Source organism: Hippocampus bargibanti, linkage group LG17 (assembly GCF_051943395.1).
Source record: "Hippocampus bargibanti isolate YZ-2025 linkage group LG17, ASM5194339v1, whole genome shotgun sequence".
NCBI classification, from domain to species: Eukaryota; Metazoa; Chordata; class Actinopteri; order Syngnathiformes; family Syngnathidae; genus Hippocampus; species Hippocampus bargibanti.
In genome coordinates, this window is record NC_142750.1 from 9,888,306 (window position 1) to 9,907,668 (window position 19,363).

The window sequence follows — 19,363 nt, forward strand, 5'->3', positions numbered from 1 at the left end:
GGTGCCCTGACACGGCCTGATAACAACACGCACACACACACACATGCACACAAAACACCACGCTCTAGTTTGCGTGCCTGCTTGTTTGGAGATCAAGCCAACAATGGAACAATAGCCTATGCAAGATGGAAGACACAACAAAGCCACAACCAGGCGACAAACACTTACACAGGGACATACAGTAAATAGCCCCCCCCCCCCCCCCCACACACACACACACACACACACACACACACACACATGTGCAAAAAATGTGGCAACTCCAGTACCAGGGTTTTTGTCATTGTCACTTCAATTCCAGGACCCATAGATTGAGTTTTAGGACTACATAAACATTCAATACAGCATTAGAAACATAATTAGACTCTCTTCTTTTATCAGAAAAAAATGTTAATTCCTAAATTATATGGGTCTGGAGTTATCTGATCTTGAAATGGGGGCGGCTGTACAAAATACAATACGAGCCTTGTGCGAACCAGACTTGTTAACCAAAATTAACTCATTCACTGCCAGACGATATGCAAAAATGTGTCCACGCTAGTGCCAGGGTTTTTTGTCATTGTCACTCGAATTGCAGGACCCACAGAATACTGTGTTTTAGGACTACATAAACATTCAATGCAGCGTAAGAAACCTTAGACTCTCTTCTTTCATCAGAGAAAAAGTTAATTCCTAAATTAAATAGGTCTGTAGTTATCTGATCTTGAAATGGGGGCGGCTGTACAAAATACAATACGATACATCCATATTGATTTATATTGCGGTAAAACAACAGTTGAAGCTGGAACAAAGTGCTAAGATGGAAGAAAGGGAAATGTTGCCCCCTTACGGAAAAGAAAAAAACATTGCCATAGGCCATGGCCAGCACTTTATCGGCATCCAAGCACGTAAATGCAAAACCCAAACAAATTCTGAAATGGCTCTATATGATGTTTTCAATTACCAAATAAATTTGTGAATGGCAGGGCATGAGTTAACAGTGAAGAATGTGAGAAGCAAGACATGGTGGCGGTGGGCAGTAGTATGGGGGGTGATGTATGGGTTATGTATAGTATGGTCAAGTCCGGCCAACTCACCAGAACCTTCTAAAGCTTCCAAAATGTTCTTTAAGAATACACGCAGAAGGGGAAATAAAGGTTTGTAAGTGTGTCCATTATATTCCGTACGTTATATATACACATGCGCACTATATATGCTAATGATGCTATTGTATACCTTTTATGTGTGCTGCATATTATTTATAATCAGTACATTCAATACATCCTTTCCATTCTAATCACGCGATGTGCTGTATGTTACACAGTATTTATTTTCTATATACTTTCTCTTCAAATATATTTGATTGGAGGTTCATTATACAACGCTACACATTATAGAGTACGTGTGCTGTATACGTATGCTGTATTGTGTAAGCTGGCGTTCCCATCATATGTGTGCCAAATACGCTTACATGTGATACACAGTGTATTTGCGCTGTAAGTGGTACACACAAGACAATATGAAAAAGTAATCAGATTACATGCAAGTCAGAGCGGGTGACTGACACATCGTCCCAATAACGTCTGGCGACATCGACTAAGGACTGGCCGTGTATTTTGCAAGTCAACAAGAGAACTACAAAAAAGGCAGTGTTCATTCAGTATGTCCCTCCCGGCAGAAGATTAGCGGATCGGGTCATCGGGACCCCGAGGGGCCGCCGGAGAGCCGGGCTGAGGTTAAGCCGTCGTGAATGGCTGCTACAAAAGAGTACGCGTCTGACGTCACCGCCTACAAAAGAGTCAATGAAAGACCTAAAATATTGCGCTTGTCTTAAGTGTCACATTTACACTCACAGTCAGACCCCTTCCATGTCCCAACCAACACCCCTTATAGCCCGACTATGTCCCCCGCATGGGTGGCCACCAGTAGTTTGGAGCTTCTTGGGGTCTCCATGGTGACGAGTAGCACTAGCAAAGGTATCCGTCTTACTGGAAACCAACTTTATTGTTGACTTTTAGGAACGCCTGACGGGGGGTGTCTGTGTGTCTTTTGGGGGATGAGCGGGGTCAGGGCTGGGGGGTGGCTGCAATGGGGCAGGGGCCTGCTAGGTACATCCTTGCTGTGCATGCTAATGCTAATCAAGTAAATGAGATGGCAAAGATTGATTTATTCGATATTCTAAAGGACCATGTACTTTGCACAACTTTGGTCTTTGCACTCACTAGTCAGGCAATTCAATATACCTGTTGATCAGATTTCTTTCTCAGAATATTTTCTTCTTTGTCTTTACATACATATATATTGAAGTTGTTTGAGCATTTATTTAATCTTAAAGAATCTTAAGGTCCGTGAACTAGTTTGCTTTCCCCTTGGGTTTTTGTGCACACCCGTAGAACAATTATGCCTTCATCGGTGTTTTAATTACTAATGTTTCCCCCCCACTACTAATACCACTTTAAGGCTATAACAAAAATCTTTAGCATGTCTGTTGAAGCTATTTAAACATGTATCCAATATCCGTAAAATCCATGTTAGGCCCAAATATTATATTATGTTTATGTTTGTTAAAGTAATTATAAGTGCCTTGCATGCTGGGTCCGAGAGGACAGTAATTTCATCTGTGCTGTATGTCATGCATATTAGCATATTTGACAATAAAGCTTACTTTGACTTTGACTTTGATATTAGTACACAGTAAAAAGAACTGTACATATTGCAAAGTATAAAAATATACTATAAAAGGCATATTTGATATATGGAACTATTGAGCATTGTCATCAAATGGTGAGTATAGTTTTGCTTTGCTTGAATGCTGCTGTGCTGATGACCAATTTTGTGTTTAGGAGCCTTTTCCTGAACATCTTCATAATTATTAAGTCCAGAGAGTTGTTTGTTCTGTAGCCACAAGGAGACATAAGCCAGCATCTTCTTGTCCGGTGCCAAGCCCGGACAACTACAGAGAGTTGTGTCAGGAAGGGCATCCGACATAAAAGCTTGGCCAAAACAAACATGCAAATCAAACTTCTGAAGATGGAGAACACTGATTCGCTGTGGCGACCCCTTGAAGGGAAAAGCCAAAAGGAAAAGAAGAAGAGTTGGTCTTCACTGGTGAGCCAATTTAGCACATTAGTCGAATAACTGTGTTTTACTGATAATGGTTTTTCTTCACTAGAGGAACAACTTTGTTGAAACTTATTCAAAATCTGTTGCGCTCTGGCGCCCTCTTTTGGTGACGATGGAAATTAAAAGGATATTGGACCCAGCGGCGAACGCATCGACTTTCTGGTTTGGAGGGGACTTGTGAATTCTATGTATTGTTTTTTACTTAACTTGTTTAAAACTATTACATTGGTTTGTACATATGTATTTCTAATCATTCCAAATAAAATAAAATTGTTGTTCGTATCGTTATAGTCACGTGACCACACGCTTCCGATTCACGTGAGTTGGGTCCATTTCACCGATGAGGAAAAATGAAGTCAATCCAAACAGCTAATATTTGATTTCATTTCATATTTCGCCTTTTGGCTGCCTGGAGATAGAAAAGAGAAAGTGCGGACATCCCTCGGGTAAGTCGTCAAAGCGGAAGGCTGTTGACACCCACTATAGACTTGAGGAAAGCTTGTATTTATGACAAGAAACTTGACTTTTCCGCTGTAACCCGTTTTTAAGGGGGGGGGGGGTTGTTTTGAACCTCTGCGGAATTAATACCACTGACATAAACCTTCCACAAATCGTGTATTTGCCTACTTTTAACGTCTATAAACGACGAATAGGCACTCACAACACTACTTTGGCGGAGCGCTTTTAGCTCCTCGGTTTTCCGTTAATTTAATTTCATTTGTTTGGCTCGTGCGCGATTGTGGAACGCACAAAGAAGAAAAAGAAGAGTATCAAGGGGCAAAGTCTCGATGACAAGATAGTTGCTTATATGTCCTCTCATTCCAGACTCAACTGTGCACTCTGATACATTAAACTATCATAACAGTGTACACAAAGTGTCATAGACGCGTCACGAAGTTGCAGAAGGTTATTTGAAAATATGTCTGAAAAGTTGACAGTATGTTCACGAGAGATGTGAAACCAGATGTTGATTGGTATATTTTACAGACTTCCGAGATGCCGTCCAACAAATCGGTGTCAGAGGCTCCAATCACGCAGCTGATCAACTGCAGGATCCTCCGGGACCACCGACTGCAGAGGTGACAGATGCATGCTCTCACCAAATACATAACATTTCCGTTCATTTCAGTGGAGAATGATAATTTGAGATTGATGTGTTTTGAAATATGAGGAAGGTCATGGAACAAATTCAACTCCTATCTCATGGCACCGCCATAGTTGGTGAGCCTTTTACTGGTGTCTTGCTCTTGCCAAGATGATGCACAACAATTTGTCACCAGCACAAAGCTGCAAACAGGGAGCTTCGAGTGTCAACAGGAAACTGTAACTTTCTGGTACAGTCTCAGAAAAAAATATGAATCCATCCATTTGGTTTTACTCCCTGGTGCTTTCTACTATCTTTGTCACTGCTTTATTTCCTTTATTTGATAGCTGTCCATGCTAAGCGCTTTGTCACAGCTTCATCTGTTGTTCAAGTGCTATATAAATAGATAGTAGATAGATGAATATAGAACGAATATTGATCCATCCATTTTCTAATTGGCTTATCCTTATTGAAAAATTAAATCATCGTGGGAAAGAAAATCAAAGCCCAAGGAGCATAGGACATCGTTTGCTGCCTTCTAAGAGGCCAAGCAAAATCAAAATCTAACATTTACTTTCTGCCTGGAAACTATCTCAAGCATTTTAGACTTACACTTCAACATCACCGATTTCAACTCATTCACTCCCATTCACAAATTTATTCGGGAATTGAAAATATGACATAGAGCGCCATTCCCGAATGTGTTCGGGTTTTGTTTTTTCATGCTTGGGTGCCAATAAAGCCCTGCCATGGCCTCTGGCAATGTTTTTTTTTCCACAAGGGAGCAGCATTTTCCTTTTTGACATGTTAGCGCTTTGTTCCAGCTTCAGCTGTTGTTCAAGCGCTATATGAACCAATATGTATGTATTGCATTGTATTTTGGATAGCTGCCCCCATTTCTAGCTCAGATAACTCCAAACCGATGTAATTAACTTTTTTTTCTGGCGAAAGAAGAGAGTCTAAGGTCCCTCACGCTGTATTAAATGTTTATGTCGTCGTAAAATTCAATATTCTGTGGGTCCTGGAATTCGAGTGACAATGACAAAAACCCTGGCACTGGAGTGGACACATTTTTTGCATTTGTATGCTTGCAGTGAAGACCTGTGGGTGCGCGAAGGGAAGATCCTGGATCCAGAGAAGCTCTTCTTTGACGAGCAGGCATATGCCGACGTTCAGGTGGATTGCGGCGGGGCTATCGTGGCGCCGGGATTCATCGACGTGCAAATCAACGGTGGGATATGTGAGTCTCAGCGTTGTGACTCGCGCATGTGTCTGACAGCGGTCATGTGCACTCACCCTGCAGGAGGTTACGGGGTGGATTTCTCACAGGCCTCTGATGACATCGGCGCCGGGATTTCTTTGGTGGCCCAGAAGCTTCTGGAACACGGCGTTACATCCTTCTGTCCCACACTGGTCACGTCGCCACCGTACGTCTACCACAAGGTCGAGACGACGGCAACAATCAAGATGGCCGGTGGCAACAATTAGACATCAGAATCAATCCAACCCTGACCCTCCCATTGTGTGTTTCAGGTCCTACCTCAGATCAAAGTGCAGGACGGCGGTCCCCACGGCGCAGGTGTCCTTGGTGAGCTCCCTCTTTGTTGTGACGGTGCCAGGAACTGTCAGCCAAGCTCATACTGTATGCGTCTTATATTTTTTTTGTGTAGGCATCCACCTGGAAGGCCCCTTTATCAGCCCCGAGAAGAAGGGCGCGCATCCCGAGCGCTTCCTACGCACGTTTTCAGGGCCTGACACTGCCATGACGGACCTGACGGATGTTTATGGGGGGCTGGAGAAGGTGGCCTTGGTGACACTGGCTCCTGAGCTGAATGGGAGCCAGTGTGCGGTGAGGGAGCTGTGCCAACGGGGTGTGACCGTGTCGTTGGGACATTCGGTGGCCAACTTGTCGCAAGCCGAGGAGGCCGTCCGCCAGGGTGCCTCCTTCATCACGCACCTCTTCAATGCCATGCTGCCGGTACGTCCCGGAAGCACCAGATTAGCATCTGGGCGATCGAGATAGTACTTCTTCTCTGGGAAGGTTCTGATTATTTTAAGTGGCCATGGGTGGGGGACTCTCTGTGGTACGGTCCAGTTCCATCACCGGGACCCGGGCATTGTGGGCCTGCTAACCAGTGAGCACATCCCGGAGGGACGCAGTGTTTATTACGGGATGATCGCAGATGGCATCCACACCAACCCCGCCGCCCTGAGGATTGCCCACCGAGCTCACCCCAAAGGTCAGTAAACGCGGTTTACATAGCAGATCTGATATGGCGAGACCTCGCTCGCACTCGTCCATTCATTGATCTGCTCAAATATTTCACAATATGATATTTCTGTGTCCAAAGTGAATCATAATGAGATTGCGTCTTGCGCGATTGTGTGTAGGTTTGGTGCTGGTGACGGACGCCATCGCGGCCATGGGACTCGGGCCGGGTCGCCACAAGCTGGGCCAGCAGGACGTCCAGATCTGCGGCCTGCACGTCTATGTGGCTGGTGAGCGCCCAAAAAAGCAACGTCATATTATATACTCTCATTTTTCTTATTGTATTTTTTATGATCAAAAACATTTATGATCCGAAAGTTCAAGTTGTCTCGCATTTTTGAGGCAACAATAAAACTACAATTTGGCAATGTTTCACCAGTTTGTTTTTTTTCTGTCCATATGTTGGTGGAGGAGCTTGCATATTTGCTGGAGTACTTCGGCAAAAATTCACCAATTCTTTAATTGGTTCAATTCTGTAGGGATGACATTGTTTTTTTTTTGTCTTGCAGGCACGCAGACATTGAGCGGCAGCATCGCCACCATGGACATGTGTGTCAGACATTTTCAACGTGCCACAGGTCAGAATTTACCCACGTGCATGCAAAGGATGGAGGGGATGTGACCAAGTTATGTGTTAATTTAGGTTGCCGCGTGGAAGAAGCCCTTGAAGCGGCCTCGTTGCATCCTGCGCAACTTTTGGGAATCAGCCACACCAAAGGGACACTAGACTTTGGCTCGCACGCAGGTCAGTTTGCTTTTTTTGCTACATTTTTAGGCTGGGGGTGTTTTATTTCCATCATTCGGAAAAACAAAAATCAATGAAGGGAACAAACATCTCATTGCAAAACACCACGTTGGAACCGCTACGTCTGAAACGAACTATTTTAAGAAATCTAAATTCACCGTGAGCGAGCAGAGACAAAAAAGCCTCAAAGAAACGCAATCTAGTACAATTATACACCAGTATATTTCTAATCCCCGTATTTATAGCCCCTTCTTTACAACCATCAATAGACAAATCAATAGTTAGATCAATAGAAATATTACAAGGAATATCATATGCTGGAAATATGACAAATAGATTTTTTTCTATCTGTTGTCCATCAATAGAAAGATGAATAGTAATGGATCAATCAATGTGGAGGGATACGGCCATAGATCGATGATTGGATAAAGACCAATAATGTGATACATTAATAAATGAATAAATGTATTGAAGACTAGACGTTTTATCAATTTCTTTGAGAAAGATGATTTCCCCGCCCCCAGACTTTGTTTTGCTGGATGACGAACTCAACGTGAAGGCCACGTTTATTTCCGGACATGAAGTCTGGAGGAAACCCACCCGAGAGGAACTGAATGACTGAATGACTTGAAAAGCAACAAAAAGAACATTTACATTTCATTTTGGAATTTGTTACTTTCTCCTCCCATCTTCCTCTTTTGCATTGAACAACACCTGTCAAGTAATACTTCAACTTCACAACATTTCCCATTGTACCTTTCAAAATAAGACTCTTGCTCATTTCTCCAATGGCGGCTTGTTAGTTTCCGCGAGGGCGCGGCGCGCCCGTTGACACATGAGCCAGAACCAGTAGATCTGCAGGGGCCACAGAAACGCCGTCCCCATGGTGCACGGCCACGGAGCCCCCAGGACCGCCTGGTGAACGGGTATGGCTGCGTACCTGCGAAGCAAAAAAAAAAAACAATCTCTTCTGAGCCAGTATATGGTGGACCGCCATAATTCCCAAAAAGTTCACACACAATCCTTTTTTTGGTGATATGGGTGTCCCAAATTACTACAAAAGGATTTTTGTCAAATGGGCCAAATAGTTCTCACGGGAACTAAGCTGTAAGAATCCTGAAGCTGAAACACAGCATCATTAGTGTTTTGATTATGTGGACTTAAAACACACACACACACACACACACACACACACACACACACACACACACACACACACACACACACACACACACACACACACACACACACACACACACACACACACACACACACACACACACACACACATAAATAGGACATATTTTGCCCCACATGAATGTGAATCTTGTTCATCTGTTCCAGCCTTCTAATAATTCATTTTTGGGGAAGAAAATACTTGTTTTTTTTCTTAACACCATGTTACAAAAACACATGACATGAGTCATTATGAAATCATTAAATGAATGTAAAGAATTCAATAGTTCTAATTAGTTATTGTTTTTGTGTCATGCTTACCAACTTGGTGAGCAACAGTAATATGAGTCAATGTCTACGTGATTGGTTGTGTAGAAATATTCGTAGCTTAAAGGACAACCGACGTCACTTTTTTGTTTCCTAACTGACATCAGAAAAACGTTTTATAGCATCTAAAATACCCAAAACACGCAGTATGATATTTTTAGTCAAATGCAAAACACCAATAAAACTGACTGAAAGTGTCTAAACAGTACTTCAATTTGAAACCGGAAGTGGCCAGTTTCAGAAGGTCCCGCCCCCATGTTCGTGGTGTCACGGCAAGATGTCTTGCCTTGCTCGAGAATCAAAACAATGGCTTCAGATTCGGAGAATATGCTTTCTTGTTACTCATCCAGTTATGAATATGATTCAAATAGTTCTGAAGAAGAAAGCATACATGTTTGCAATCGATTAAATAATATATTCCGTGTCATTTTGAGGCATCAGGGGTGTGAAATGTCACACCCAAAAAAGGCAGAAAATGGCGACAAAGCCACGTAAGGAATTAATCAGCCCGTTTCCACAGGCTTATTAATTCCTTACCATAGAGCTTTGTCGCCCTCTTCTGACTCTTTTTGGTCCTACACGACGTTTTCAGACCAAAGTACAGCAAAATGCATTGACATGATGGAAGGACTGCTACAATGTGTCCTTTTTTAAGTCAAAAACAAGACTTCCGGAATATTCAGCGCAAGTCTTAAAACGTAAAATATAGCTATATGTGGTAGAATCTTTGTAAAATACGCTCAGTAGAAGTCATTTGAAGCCATTTTACAAATTATGGACACAACTTGTCCGGGGACGTCGGTTGTCCTTTAAATGGTGGTGTTGCATATTAAGCTAAGCAGACTCTTGTAAACAGTAAGTCATGGATGTTATTCAAGGCGTCTTTTTTGGGTGGGTTGGTTTTTATTGACGACATGTGATTGATTGTATGTGTGTTGATGACATCACCTGCTGTAGGCCAGGTACAAATATGGAAAAAGTGCCACGCGACAACCCAAGAAGACCAAAAGTGTGAGAGCGCCGTTCGCTTTGAAGGCCAGCGTGTCAGTGTGTCGCAACTGCAAATGTCACAAGACACATCACAATTATCATCGACACTGGCATGGGCGCACACACAGCGTACCTGTATGAGCACTTTGGCAAAACACACAAATGGTGTGCTTAGCTCAGCAAGAAACACAAGACCCTGGAAGTAGTCACCTTTGCCCCGCCTCCACACCTAAAAAACACGCGCGCGCACACACACACACACGCACACACGCGCACACACACACACACACACACACACACACACGCACACACACCTGAAGGCGTCAATATCCTGTGACTGTTAAGTGTCCTTGAGAGTTTTGAAAGATGCTTATATATGATATTTAATATTATTATTAACTCATTCACTGACAGACATGCAAAAATGTGTCCATTGCAGTGCCAAGGTTTTTGTCATTGTCACTTGAATTCCAGGACCCACAGTTGAGTTTTAGGACTACATAAAGATTCAATGCAGTGTAAGAAACCTTAGACTCTCTTAATTCGTAAATTATATGGACCTGGAGTTACATGAGCTTGAAATGAGGGTGGCTGTCCAAAATACAATGCAATACATACATATTGGTTTATACAATGCGTAAACAACAGTGAAGCTGGTACAAAGCGCTAACATGGAAAAGAGGCAAATAAATGCCTTGTGGAAGGGAAAAAAACATTGTCAGAGGCCATGGCCAGCGCTTTATTGGCACCCAAACAGGAAAAACAAATTTGGCAATGGCAGTGAAGGAGTTCATATGAAGTGGCTTAAGTGCTGCTACACTTACCAGCGAAGCGGGCAAGCAGAACACCACCATGAAGACATGATGCAAAATCATCAAACTCTCTCGCCGCACGAAGGTTAAGATGGGCGCCTTGCTGGCGCCGCCTTCGTCCTTGTGACCCTTGACCCCGTGCCTGTGTCGGTCGCACAGGAACATGGCGTACACGTCGTAAACAAAATAGGGTGCAGCGAATGTGATGTAGGCGTCCGTCAGCCAGTGCCTGAAAAAACAGATGCACGTACATGATACTCAATCCTCCAAATTCAAATAATCAAAATGTGGATGTGAGTGAATTGATTCAAGTTCGTCTGTATAACTATGCCTCTAAGAATCGTATATTTTGTCGACATTGAGTCATAAACAGACAACAAAGTCTTAGTCGCCAACTAAAGTCTGGTCATATGTACACAAACACTAGATTGGTCGCCAGTTAATGTGAAGACATGTAGAAAAGCAGTAGATTGGACACTAGACAGTTCTGGGACACATGCAGCCACATAATGAAATTGACATAACCCAGTCTCTTGTTTGAGGGCACTTTTTGACAACCAGTGGGTTGGTCTACAATTGGCCACGGGAGCAAACTGCAAGATGCCTTATTTGCAAAGCAAACTACATTATTTGTCCTTTGCATGTGAGGTCAAAGGTGAGGTACCAAATTGGCCACGCCAATTTCACCACCAATCTATGGATTATTAAGAGCCGCCCGCATATATTGGCCAGATTACAGGATTAGCTGCAACAAAACCACAAACACACACACACACACACTTAGCGTACCGACTTAAAAACACACACATTCGAATGAGTACTTGATGCATCTCCACCCTCACCTGTCATCTAAGAGGTTGCGCTGGCATGCCGAGGCGATGATGCTTCCGGACACCGCCGCCATTATGGCTTGGACAGACGACACGACCCTGTTATGACAATAAGAGCGAGCATGACAACACCGCAGATGACTACCGGGTATGCGAGGATAGAACTTCATTTCTTTGTGGGGTGCGAGGCCTTCAAAACAAGCCTTTGGAGATCACAGCCTCCAAATTTGGGCACAGCTTTGGTGCCCCCCCCCCAAAAAAAAAACTGCAATCAGCTCATTTTTGGAAAGGATAAAGAATATACAAAAGGCTTGGGAGTAGTTCAGTATTGTTGGTCGAAAAACATTGCTCCACTGTGTTCAAAAATAACCATTGCTCAAAGGCCACAAAAGATGATAATGATTATAATAGATCTATATTGTTTCTCATTATGTTTAAGCATTAAAGTAGATTAGGTTGCTTAGATGAGAGTAAACTTCAGAATCGTAGCTCAATTTTTTGCTCTTAAATCTAAGCAAAAACAAAGAAATATTGGACAAAACACACCAAAAAAAAAAAGAACAAACGCTAACTTGGGATTCAAAACACAATGTAGGATACACTGAAGACATTAACGGATTATCTGTATTTAAGAGCGCCAGTACTTGCATGTGTGTGTGACTTGTGTGCGTGTGTTCTGACCGTGCTGACACAATGACGGCATCAGCCTGGTTCCATCCCATCAGGATCCTCAGAGAACGACTGCAAAGTAGGAAAAGTCCTGGGAAAAAAAGCACACCTGCGAACATCAAGCCCAACATTTCTGCATGTCATTTGAGCGACCAGGTGAGCCCAGCTTAAGTTGGCCACCTGTCATGACAACCTCGGGTGGGGAAGAGCGGTGGAAGGCAAGCTGTCTCGGCCAATCAAAGAGCTGCCGTGTGAGAAATCAGTGCCTTGTTTGCATCAATTTGCATGAAGTAACTCAAGCGGCCAGTCAATCGGTTTTGACTCTAGTGGGAGGATTTTTGTGGTGTTGGTTGATTTCAACTTTCAGGTCGTGTAGCATTGGGAGCTCAATTGCACATCTGAAGAAGGTACCTCGAGTCTCCTATTGATTAAACTGAAAAACAAGACATTTTCATTTTAGTTGGGGCGGTATTGCTCAAAGGGGCAAAAAAAGGCAAAAGGTCTTCCAGTGTCATTTTTATTGATCATCACTCTCTAAGATAACTTCAAGTATTTGTCAACACAGGGAAAACAAGTCAGCTAAAACACTTTTTTTCCAAACATGAGCGTCATACTGAATCAACACCGGTAAACAAACATGCCAGTCGAGAGAATCGAGCGGCAAAGTCCGAAAAATCCCGCGTTACTCGGAGAGCCGCTTTGCCTTCCGTTAACAGAATAGCGCTAACCCGCTAAAAATACACTTCATAATGACTTCAAACAAAGTACGTGGCCGCAGACACGATTGGGCCAAAAAATAAGAATAATTCATTAAAATGTGGCAACAATAGTCATATAACATGTGCAAAAAATGCTCAATTCTGGCCGCAAAACGATTATTGTAGACCGTTGCATGGTAAGCAAATCCAGTAAATTGTACTTTCTCGCAAAAGTTGCACTCCATTTGCTTACGGAGATTGTATTGTTCAATTCTCATGTATTTTTACATACGCGGCCACAATTTTTTTTTCTCAAAACTTGTTAGCCGCAAATTAGTATGTTGTAGGCAGATTTAGTGGAAGCCAATTTGTATTTTGTGCAAATGTTATACTATACATATGATACGGCCGCAAGAGATTGCATTGTGCTTACTAATTGGTAATTTGTTACCAACATTTTCCCACAAAGTAATATTTCGGATGCAGGTTTTTGACATAAACTAAATGAAAGAGACCTTGGTTACTGCAAACCATGTCTGCAAACGGAGAAGCTCGCATTAGAATGTTTTTAAAGTGTGATTCGTGGTTAGATTGTTTTATTGTTGAGAATTTCATTTATGGATAACAGTACAGAATCCAGTGTTAATTTTTTTTATCAACATGTTCAATAAAGTTCTGACTTCTATTTCATGGCCATAATTAGGCATTTCATACACGTTACAATTGTATTGGCCACAATATTTTTTCCCCCCCATGTCAAGTCTGGGGCTCTGTAAACAGTTATTTGGAACGGCAGACATCCTTTTATACACAGTTGACTTTTTTGGCTGGGAGGAGTAAAAGTGATACCAGTGGTTCAAATTCACCAAAGAGGGAAAAGAAAACATTTGTGATAGCCTTCAAGAAACCTGTGAAAACTCATGTTAGTATGCGGGTGCACAAGGAATAAAAGGGTGCACGGAAACGCATCATATTACAGCCTCACAGTGGCCAAAGAGTGAGGGATAAATTAAAAAGCAAAACATGAAATCAGGAGGAGGGAAGATGAGAAAGTTGGCACTGGTTGGGGGGCCTGTGCAGGGATTTGGACTTCCTGAGATCTAGAAGATTCCTGGCGAACGTTCCTGCAGCTGCCAAGGAATGGTGGAAGCGGCAACATCACAGGTGCCCTCAAACACGAGCCCGCCTTCGAGAAGGTGTCGCTTCGAATGCAAAAGACTTGATTAAAAATGTATTTTGTCTTTCGTAGCCGCTCAAATGCATAAGGAGAGGCAGACAGAAAAAATGAGTACCTCTACTTCAGTTGATATTTTGTGGCCATAGATTTAAAATTTGTATTTGATGCACACTTTATACCCATTTCATGAGCACCAATTGGTATATTTTTCCGCGTGTCACGCGGGTTTTGGGGCCAGAAAAGAGAACATTGTGGCCCAAAAAAATTCTTCAATAACAAAACTTACACTAGTAGGCCTAAAGCGGCACTAGTGGAAAAAATGTAGCAGCACGACAGTTGATTTTTACTAGTGAGTCGAGGGCTTACGAGTTGGAAATGCTCAATCGGCTTTCCATACTCAGAGGACATCTCGAGAAAGGACCAAATGAAGCCAGAAAAAGGGTGCTGTCGTAGCGTGTGTGGGCGGGGCGCCAAGTTCAAGCGCCAATTTTTATGCAATAACTTAAAACACACACACACACACAAACACACACATACTGTGTGAACACACATTGCACTTCCTGTCCTAAGAACAAAACACGCGAAAGGAATGACAGTGGAAAGATTTCCCAGCAATGTCCGCTGCTGCTGCTGAGCGTAAGGAGTGTGTGGACACCAGGAAGGGGTGCTATACGACACTCTGCTACATGGAGCGTGTGGAATGCTAAAGCCCACCCCAAAAAATACAAAAAAAAAGTCAACATTTCTACTCACTAAACTTTTTTTCTTTTCAGCAGCAGAATCTTTTTTTCCTCCTTTCTGTCCTCAGCACCTGTGATGCCACCATATTCGGCGGAGCCTGTCGCCGCTACTCTCTTTTGTTCACGTGCGGGAAAAGTGGGCATCAAAGTTGGTTGAGGCGTCGAGGAGAAAATGGAGGAGAAAGGGTGAGAGAAAGGAACGGTTGCTCATCTCTCCTCCTTGCGCGACACCTTGGACGAGTGCCAGGCGGTGGACCTGAGGACCACAAAGCTGCAGGTTAGATGGACGGCTAACCACCACGGAAAATCCTACTGAACCCTCCGCACCCTGCCCACCACCTTTTCCAGCTACTCCCCTCAAGCAGGCGCTACCGATCCATACGCACCAAATCCAGCAGACATTTAAACAGCTTCTTCCCCGAGATATTAACTCTAAACAGTAACCAAAATATAACTGTAGTTATAATTTTTTTATGATGATACTAGTGCAGCGTGTTCTACCGGAGACAAATTCCTTGTGTGCTCTACACACTTGGCCAATAAAGACGATTCTGATTTTGATTCTGACTAAGCACTAGCTAGTGACAGCTAACAATTAGAAATGACTGCCTGTAAAACATAAAGCCAACCATGCAAGCGGCCACAAATGACAACTGCTCATAAACACTCACTCCTGCTAATTGCACTGACCTGATGAAGGTTTTGAACGCGGCGCTCTGAGGGTTGATACACAGCGGGAATCGTTTGCCTTGCTGGTGCTCCGTGATAAAGCGATGGATCAGCTCTGAGAAGAACAAGAACCAAAACGTCTTAGAAAATCTTTTATTTTCCCAGATTTTACCCTCAAAAAAGTAGGATTTTCTGAACAATAAATCCATGAAAGAAAAGAGAGACATGATGCATATGTGAGCTACATGTGGCCCAAGATTTCAATTAGTATGTTTGCGGCGAGTCCTACCTTTGCCTTGCCACACAGACAGCAGGCTGTTCTCAGAACTGTGGCTGAAGGGCCGTTCGGCGGCCGGTTCAAAGTCTTGGGTGTAGACGCGCCCACTGGGCACTGAGTAGCAGCACTGGCACATGCACGTGTGATAGCGCAGGCGGCCCTCATCCAGATACGGATGCAATATTGCCTCACTGCCAGACATGCGCTTGGCCTGCCAGAATACCATTGTCAATAGCGGGCAAACTTGCGTGCGATGGAGAGCTCGTCAACTCACTGGGTCGAAAGCCAGCATGCGACACAGCAGGTGCACCGCGTCATGGGTGGCGCCGTCGGATAGCATGTACAACACCGACAGCGATGGCTAAAACCACACACACGAAGACACAGTTATCAGCGACTTGCTGACTAATTATAAGGATGACAAAAAAATTGCCAATTCGGAGGGTGTTTAGGGAAAGGGAGTCAGTTGACATGCTTGGATCAGGTCGATCGGTTAGTTGGCAGTAAAGTGAAGGTGAAAGGTGACGTACCGGTTTATGTGGTCCACGTAGGATGTGAGCCCGGGCGCCCTCGCAGGCTAATGACAGGGCAGACAGCGGCGGCGTTCCCAGCAGGTCCGTGATAAGGTCCAGCTGAAAAACCACATACCTATGTGATGCAGATTTGAAGGGCAAATTTGCTTCCGTAGGTCTGGACAAATTTTAGCAGTATCTACAACCAGGGTACCCCAAATAAACAACCCTGGCTGCTAAAGTTTTATGCATGTTTGGAACAACGTACCTTGGTGAAAAAATCTTCTTAGTAATGAATATCAATAAAACAAAAATGTGTTCAAAGCTCACAAACACGCACTTAGATGACATTCCGAAAGTGTCAGCTAGTCAGGACATGACACCTGTTATTGATGCACTTGTACAGGCCAAAAGATGCCAAACATCAGGAACAAAAACAATGGTTTAAAAATTCCTTTCTTTATAAGTCTCATTTAATCTTAAATTGCATGACTATATTTTCGATACCAATTTATTGTTAAAAGTTTTGCGCCGTTGTAGAGTGATCAGTTGCAATGCATATATGTGAATGATAAAAGTTAATTGCACATTTGTTCATGAAACGAAATGTGTAAAAGGAATGATCATTAAATGTCACCATTTTGTGCTTCTTTACACCAAAACTAATGAAAGACATGATATTTTGCTTATTAAAGCGCGTATGGTATCATTTGAATGGTCCGGCCCACTTGACATCTACAGAAGCCATATGTGGCCCACCTTGTGAAATGAGTTTGACACCCCTGCTCTAGAGTGTCACTACCAAGGATACTTAGCTGTGTATGCACAGCTAACCAGCTAACGACATGTCACAATCGCATCAGATAACACTGATCCGAAGAAAGTGACTCAAGTTCTTATAGATTAGAGCTCACCTGCTGGATGGGACTCTGCGCCTGGAAAAGGATGCGGCGGCCCAGCAGCTCAGCAAAGATGCAGCCCACCGACCACACGTCGATGGCTGAGCCGTAATGGCGGCAGCCCATCAGGACCTCGGGCGCTCTGTAGTACTGAGTCACCACCTCCTGGGTCATGTGACGCGATGGATCCGGTTCTTCCACGCGCGCCAGTCCAAAATCGCAAATCTGACCAGTACAAAGTAAAAGGCAATCAGGCAAAGGGGTAACTTGAGGAAGTATACTGTCTTTCAACGTACATTTCTTTGAATTCTGGCTAAAACTAAATAAATAACACACACAATCCTTGCTTCATTCTAGAATTTAAGAAGAAGGAAGTGCAAAGACTGCACCTTGAGCAGGCAGTTGCTGTTGACCAGAAGGTTCCCGGGCTTGATGTCGCGGTGCAGAATGCCAGCAGAATGGAGATACTTGAGGCCTACAGAGAGCATTCGCAAGTCAATAACAAGCGGACCAAAAAAAGGAGAGTGTGGGAGGGCATCACAAACACTCACCTCGCAGGATCTGGTAGAGGAAGACCTTGATGTGGTCGCTGGTGAGTGGCTGAGGGGACACAATGACCTTGTGAAGGTCGCTTTGCATCAGCTCTGTGATTACGTAGCTGTGCTTCCTGTTAAGGCCTCACAAGTCGACTTCAGAACCACAAATGGTAATGATTGAAAATGACTTATTTTCAAGTGCAATTGGTGAACGTGTGCTAACTTGTTTCGTTAAAAAATGTCTATTACAAGTTCATCCGATGTAAAAGCTTGGCCAAAACAAACATGCGAATTAAACCTCTAAAGACGTAAGACACTGATTCGCTGTGGCGAACCCTTGAAGGGAAAAGCAGAAAGGAAAAGAAGATATTGCTTTATGATTCACATATTTGCAATGAGTTGTTGGGCATACTAAAATATGCCCTGGGTCAAGGTGACCCAGTAAAGCAAGCTAACAGGATAAAGTTGTGCACCTACAATACAGTGGAAGATCGAGCGGAATGAACAAGGATACATTTCCTCAAAACAGTCGATCTGCGGCGGATGCAAGATGTCCAATGCCGACAGCACCTGAAACATGACGATGATCAGTGGCATCAACATTGACATCATGACAAAAAATATGGGCAATGCATTTACGTTGTCATGTTTGAAGAAGCACAGCATACGCAGCTCCCGGAAGACACGCTTACACGACACCAGATTCTGGAAGACGTTGGGCATCTTCTTCAGCGCCACTTTGCGTCCATCTCGAGGGTCCGTCACTGACCTGCCACACCACACAATTGGGTGGAAAGCACTTTGTACTTCTGTTGCCAAGAATGCGTTGTCAGAAATAACGATGATCCATTACATTCACGTATCACGTGGTCCCACCCACCACAATTCGCTGGGAGCTACGTACCAAAATCGTATTATCCAGTTCTTAATTTGAGTGACTGGGATTTGGTGAGTTCAGACAAAAAAGAACCTTTTAGTTTGTGCTGGTGACAGATGGCTTTGGCAGTTATTGAACTGATGACTTGGCCAAGGGTGAGCTCAGACATTTTTTGGTGGTAGTGGGGTGGGCAGACTTCTCTGATCTGGCTTACAGATCACGTGCTGATGATGTAAACGTGGCTGACGGTAAAATGCCTCACTGTCTTTTTTATGTGGGATCAGTCAGGTAAATAATCTTGAGTACCAAGCCTTACCCACAAACATCGCTGATGAAAATGGACTCAATCATGTCTGCCGTATTTGTGCCTCCTTACCAGACCACACCAAAGGCTCCATATCCAATGGGACGATCTGGCTCCATCTCAGCCGGACTGGGCACCTCACTAGCTGGGTTACTGTTTGGTTGCGGCACGGCGGCTCCCCCTCCCGCACTGCCCCCAAGGGCATGTGGGTGCCGGGGGTGCCCGACAGAGGCGGCGGGCGGTCCGGTGACGCAAGGGGTGGCAGTCAGAGCGGCTGAGGGGGTCCCACAAGACGAATTGACGTAGAAGTACTTGTGGGCCAAGTCGGGACCAGAGAACAGGTCGCTGCAGAGCGTTTGGCGGCCTGCACCGTGGAAGGCCATTCTTGGACCTGTCCCTCCACTTCCTTTTGAGCCTCCTACTGGCTGGCTCAACGCAGAGGGGTCAGCAGCAAGCTGCGCAAGACCCACCACCTCCGCCAAGGTGCCACCGAGACAGACTTACATTTAATTGCCCCCAAAATTTGTGGAATGGTGGTTGATTTGTTTTTCAATGAACACTATGATAATGGAGCGAAGTGTTAACCATTACAATTGACAGTTAGTGTCAGAATTGTCAGAATTAGGAGAAACTATTATTATTAAGTAATATTTTAAATGGGTATAACATA

General features: G+C 43.8%; 3 protein-coding genes across 6 annotated transcripts; 1 reads left to right on the forward strand and 2 right to left on the reverse strand.

The window, feature by feature from the left end:
• Positions 1-3,388: 3,388 nt before the first annotated feature.
• Positions 3,389-7,969, forward strand: amdhd2 (amidohydrolase domain containing 2). The gene is made up of 11 exons (XM_089018002.1): positions 3,389-3,548; positions 4,090-4,181; positions 5,281-5,417; positions 5,490-5,629; positions 5,720-5,774; positions 5,857-6,164; positions 6,282-6,426; positions 6,578-6,685; positions 6,965-7,033; positions 7,099-7,200; positions 7,725-7,969. The coding sequence occupies exons 2-11, from the start codon at positions 4,099-4,101 to the stop codon at positions 7,820-7,822; spliced, it is 1,245 nt and encodes a 414-aa protein (XP_088874128.1). The 5' UTR covers positions 3,389-3,548; positions 4,090-4,098; the 3' UTR covers positions 7,823-7,969.
• Positions 7,851-12,135, reverse strand: LOC148885643 (ceramide synthase-like). 4 transcript variants are annotated; one of them, XM_089018004.1, is made up of 6 exons: positions 12,017-12,135; positions 11,348-11,434; positions 10,518-10,734; positions 9,827-9,922; positions 9,652-9,761; positions 7,957-8,140 (listed from the first exon to the last, which is right to left on the reverse strand). In XM_089018004.1, exons 1-6 carry the CDS (start codon positions 12,133-12,135, stop codon positions 7,978-7,980), a joined length of 792 nt encoding a protein of 263 aa, XP_088874130.1. In that variant the 3' UTR covers positions 7,957-7,977. The 4 variants fall into 4 exon arrangements, with proteins under 4 accessions (XP_088874129.1, XP_088874130.1, XP_088874131.1 ...); XM_089018003.1 differs by having other exon boundaries at positions 7,851-8,140; positions 9,652-9,922; positions 12,017-12,081; XM_089018005.1 differs by lacking the exon at positions 9,827-9,922.
• A 372-nt stretch (positions 12,136-12,507) lies between these two features.
• On the reverse strand, positions 12,508-19,290 carry nlk1 (nemo-like kinase, type 1). The gene is made up of 11 exons (XM_089017998.1): positions 18,766-19,290; positions 18,152-18,281; positions 18,027-18,082; positions 17,528-17,634; positions 17,366-17,451; positions 16,992-17,201; positions 16,096-16,197; positions 15,840-15,926; positions 15,578-15,776; positions 15,310-15,403; positions 12,508-14,875 (listed from the first exon to the last, which is right to left on the reverse strand). The coding sequence occupies exons 1-11, from the start codon at positions 19,074-19,076 to the stop codon at positions 14,827-14,829; spliced, it is 1,431 nt and encodes a 476-aa protein (XP_088874124.1). The 5' UTR covers positions 19,077-19,290; the 3' UTR covers positions 12,508-14,826.
• Between the last annotated feature and the right edge of the window lie 73 nt (positions 19,291-19,363).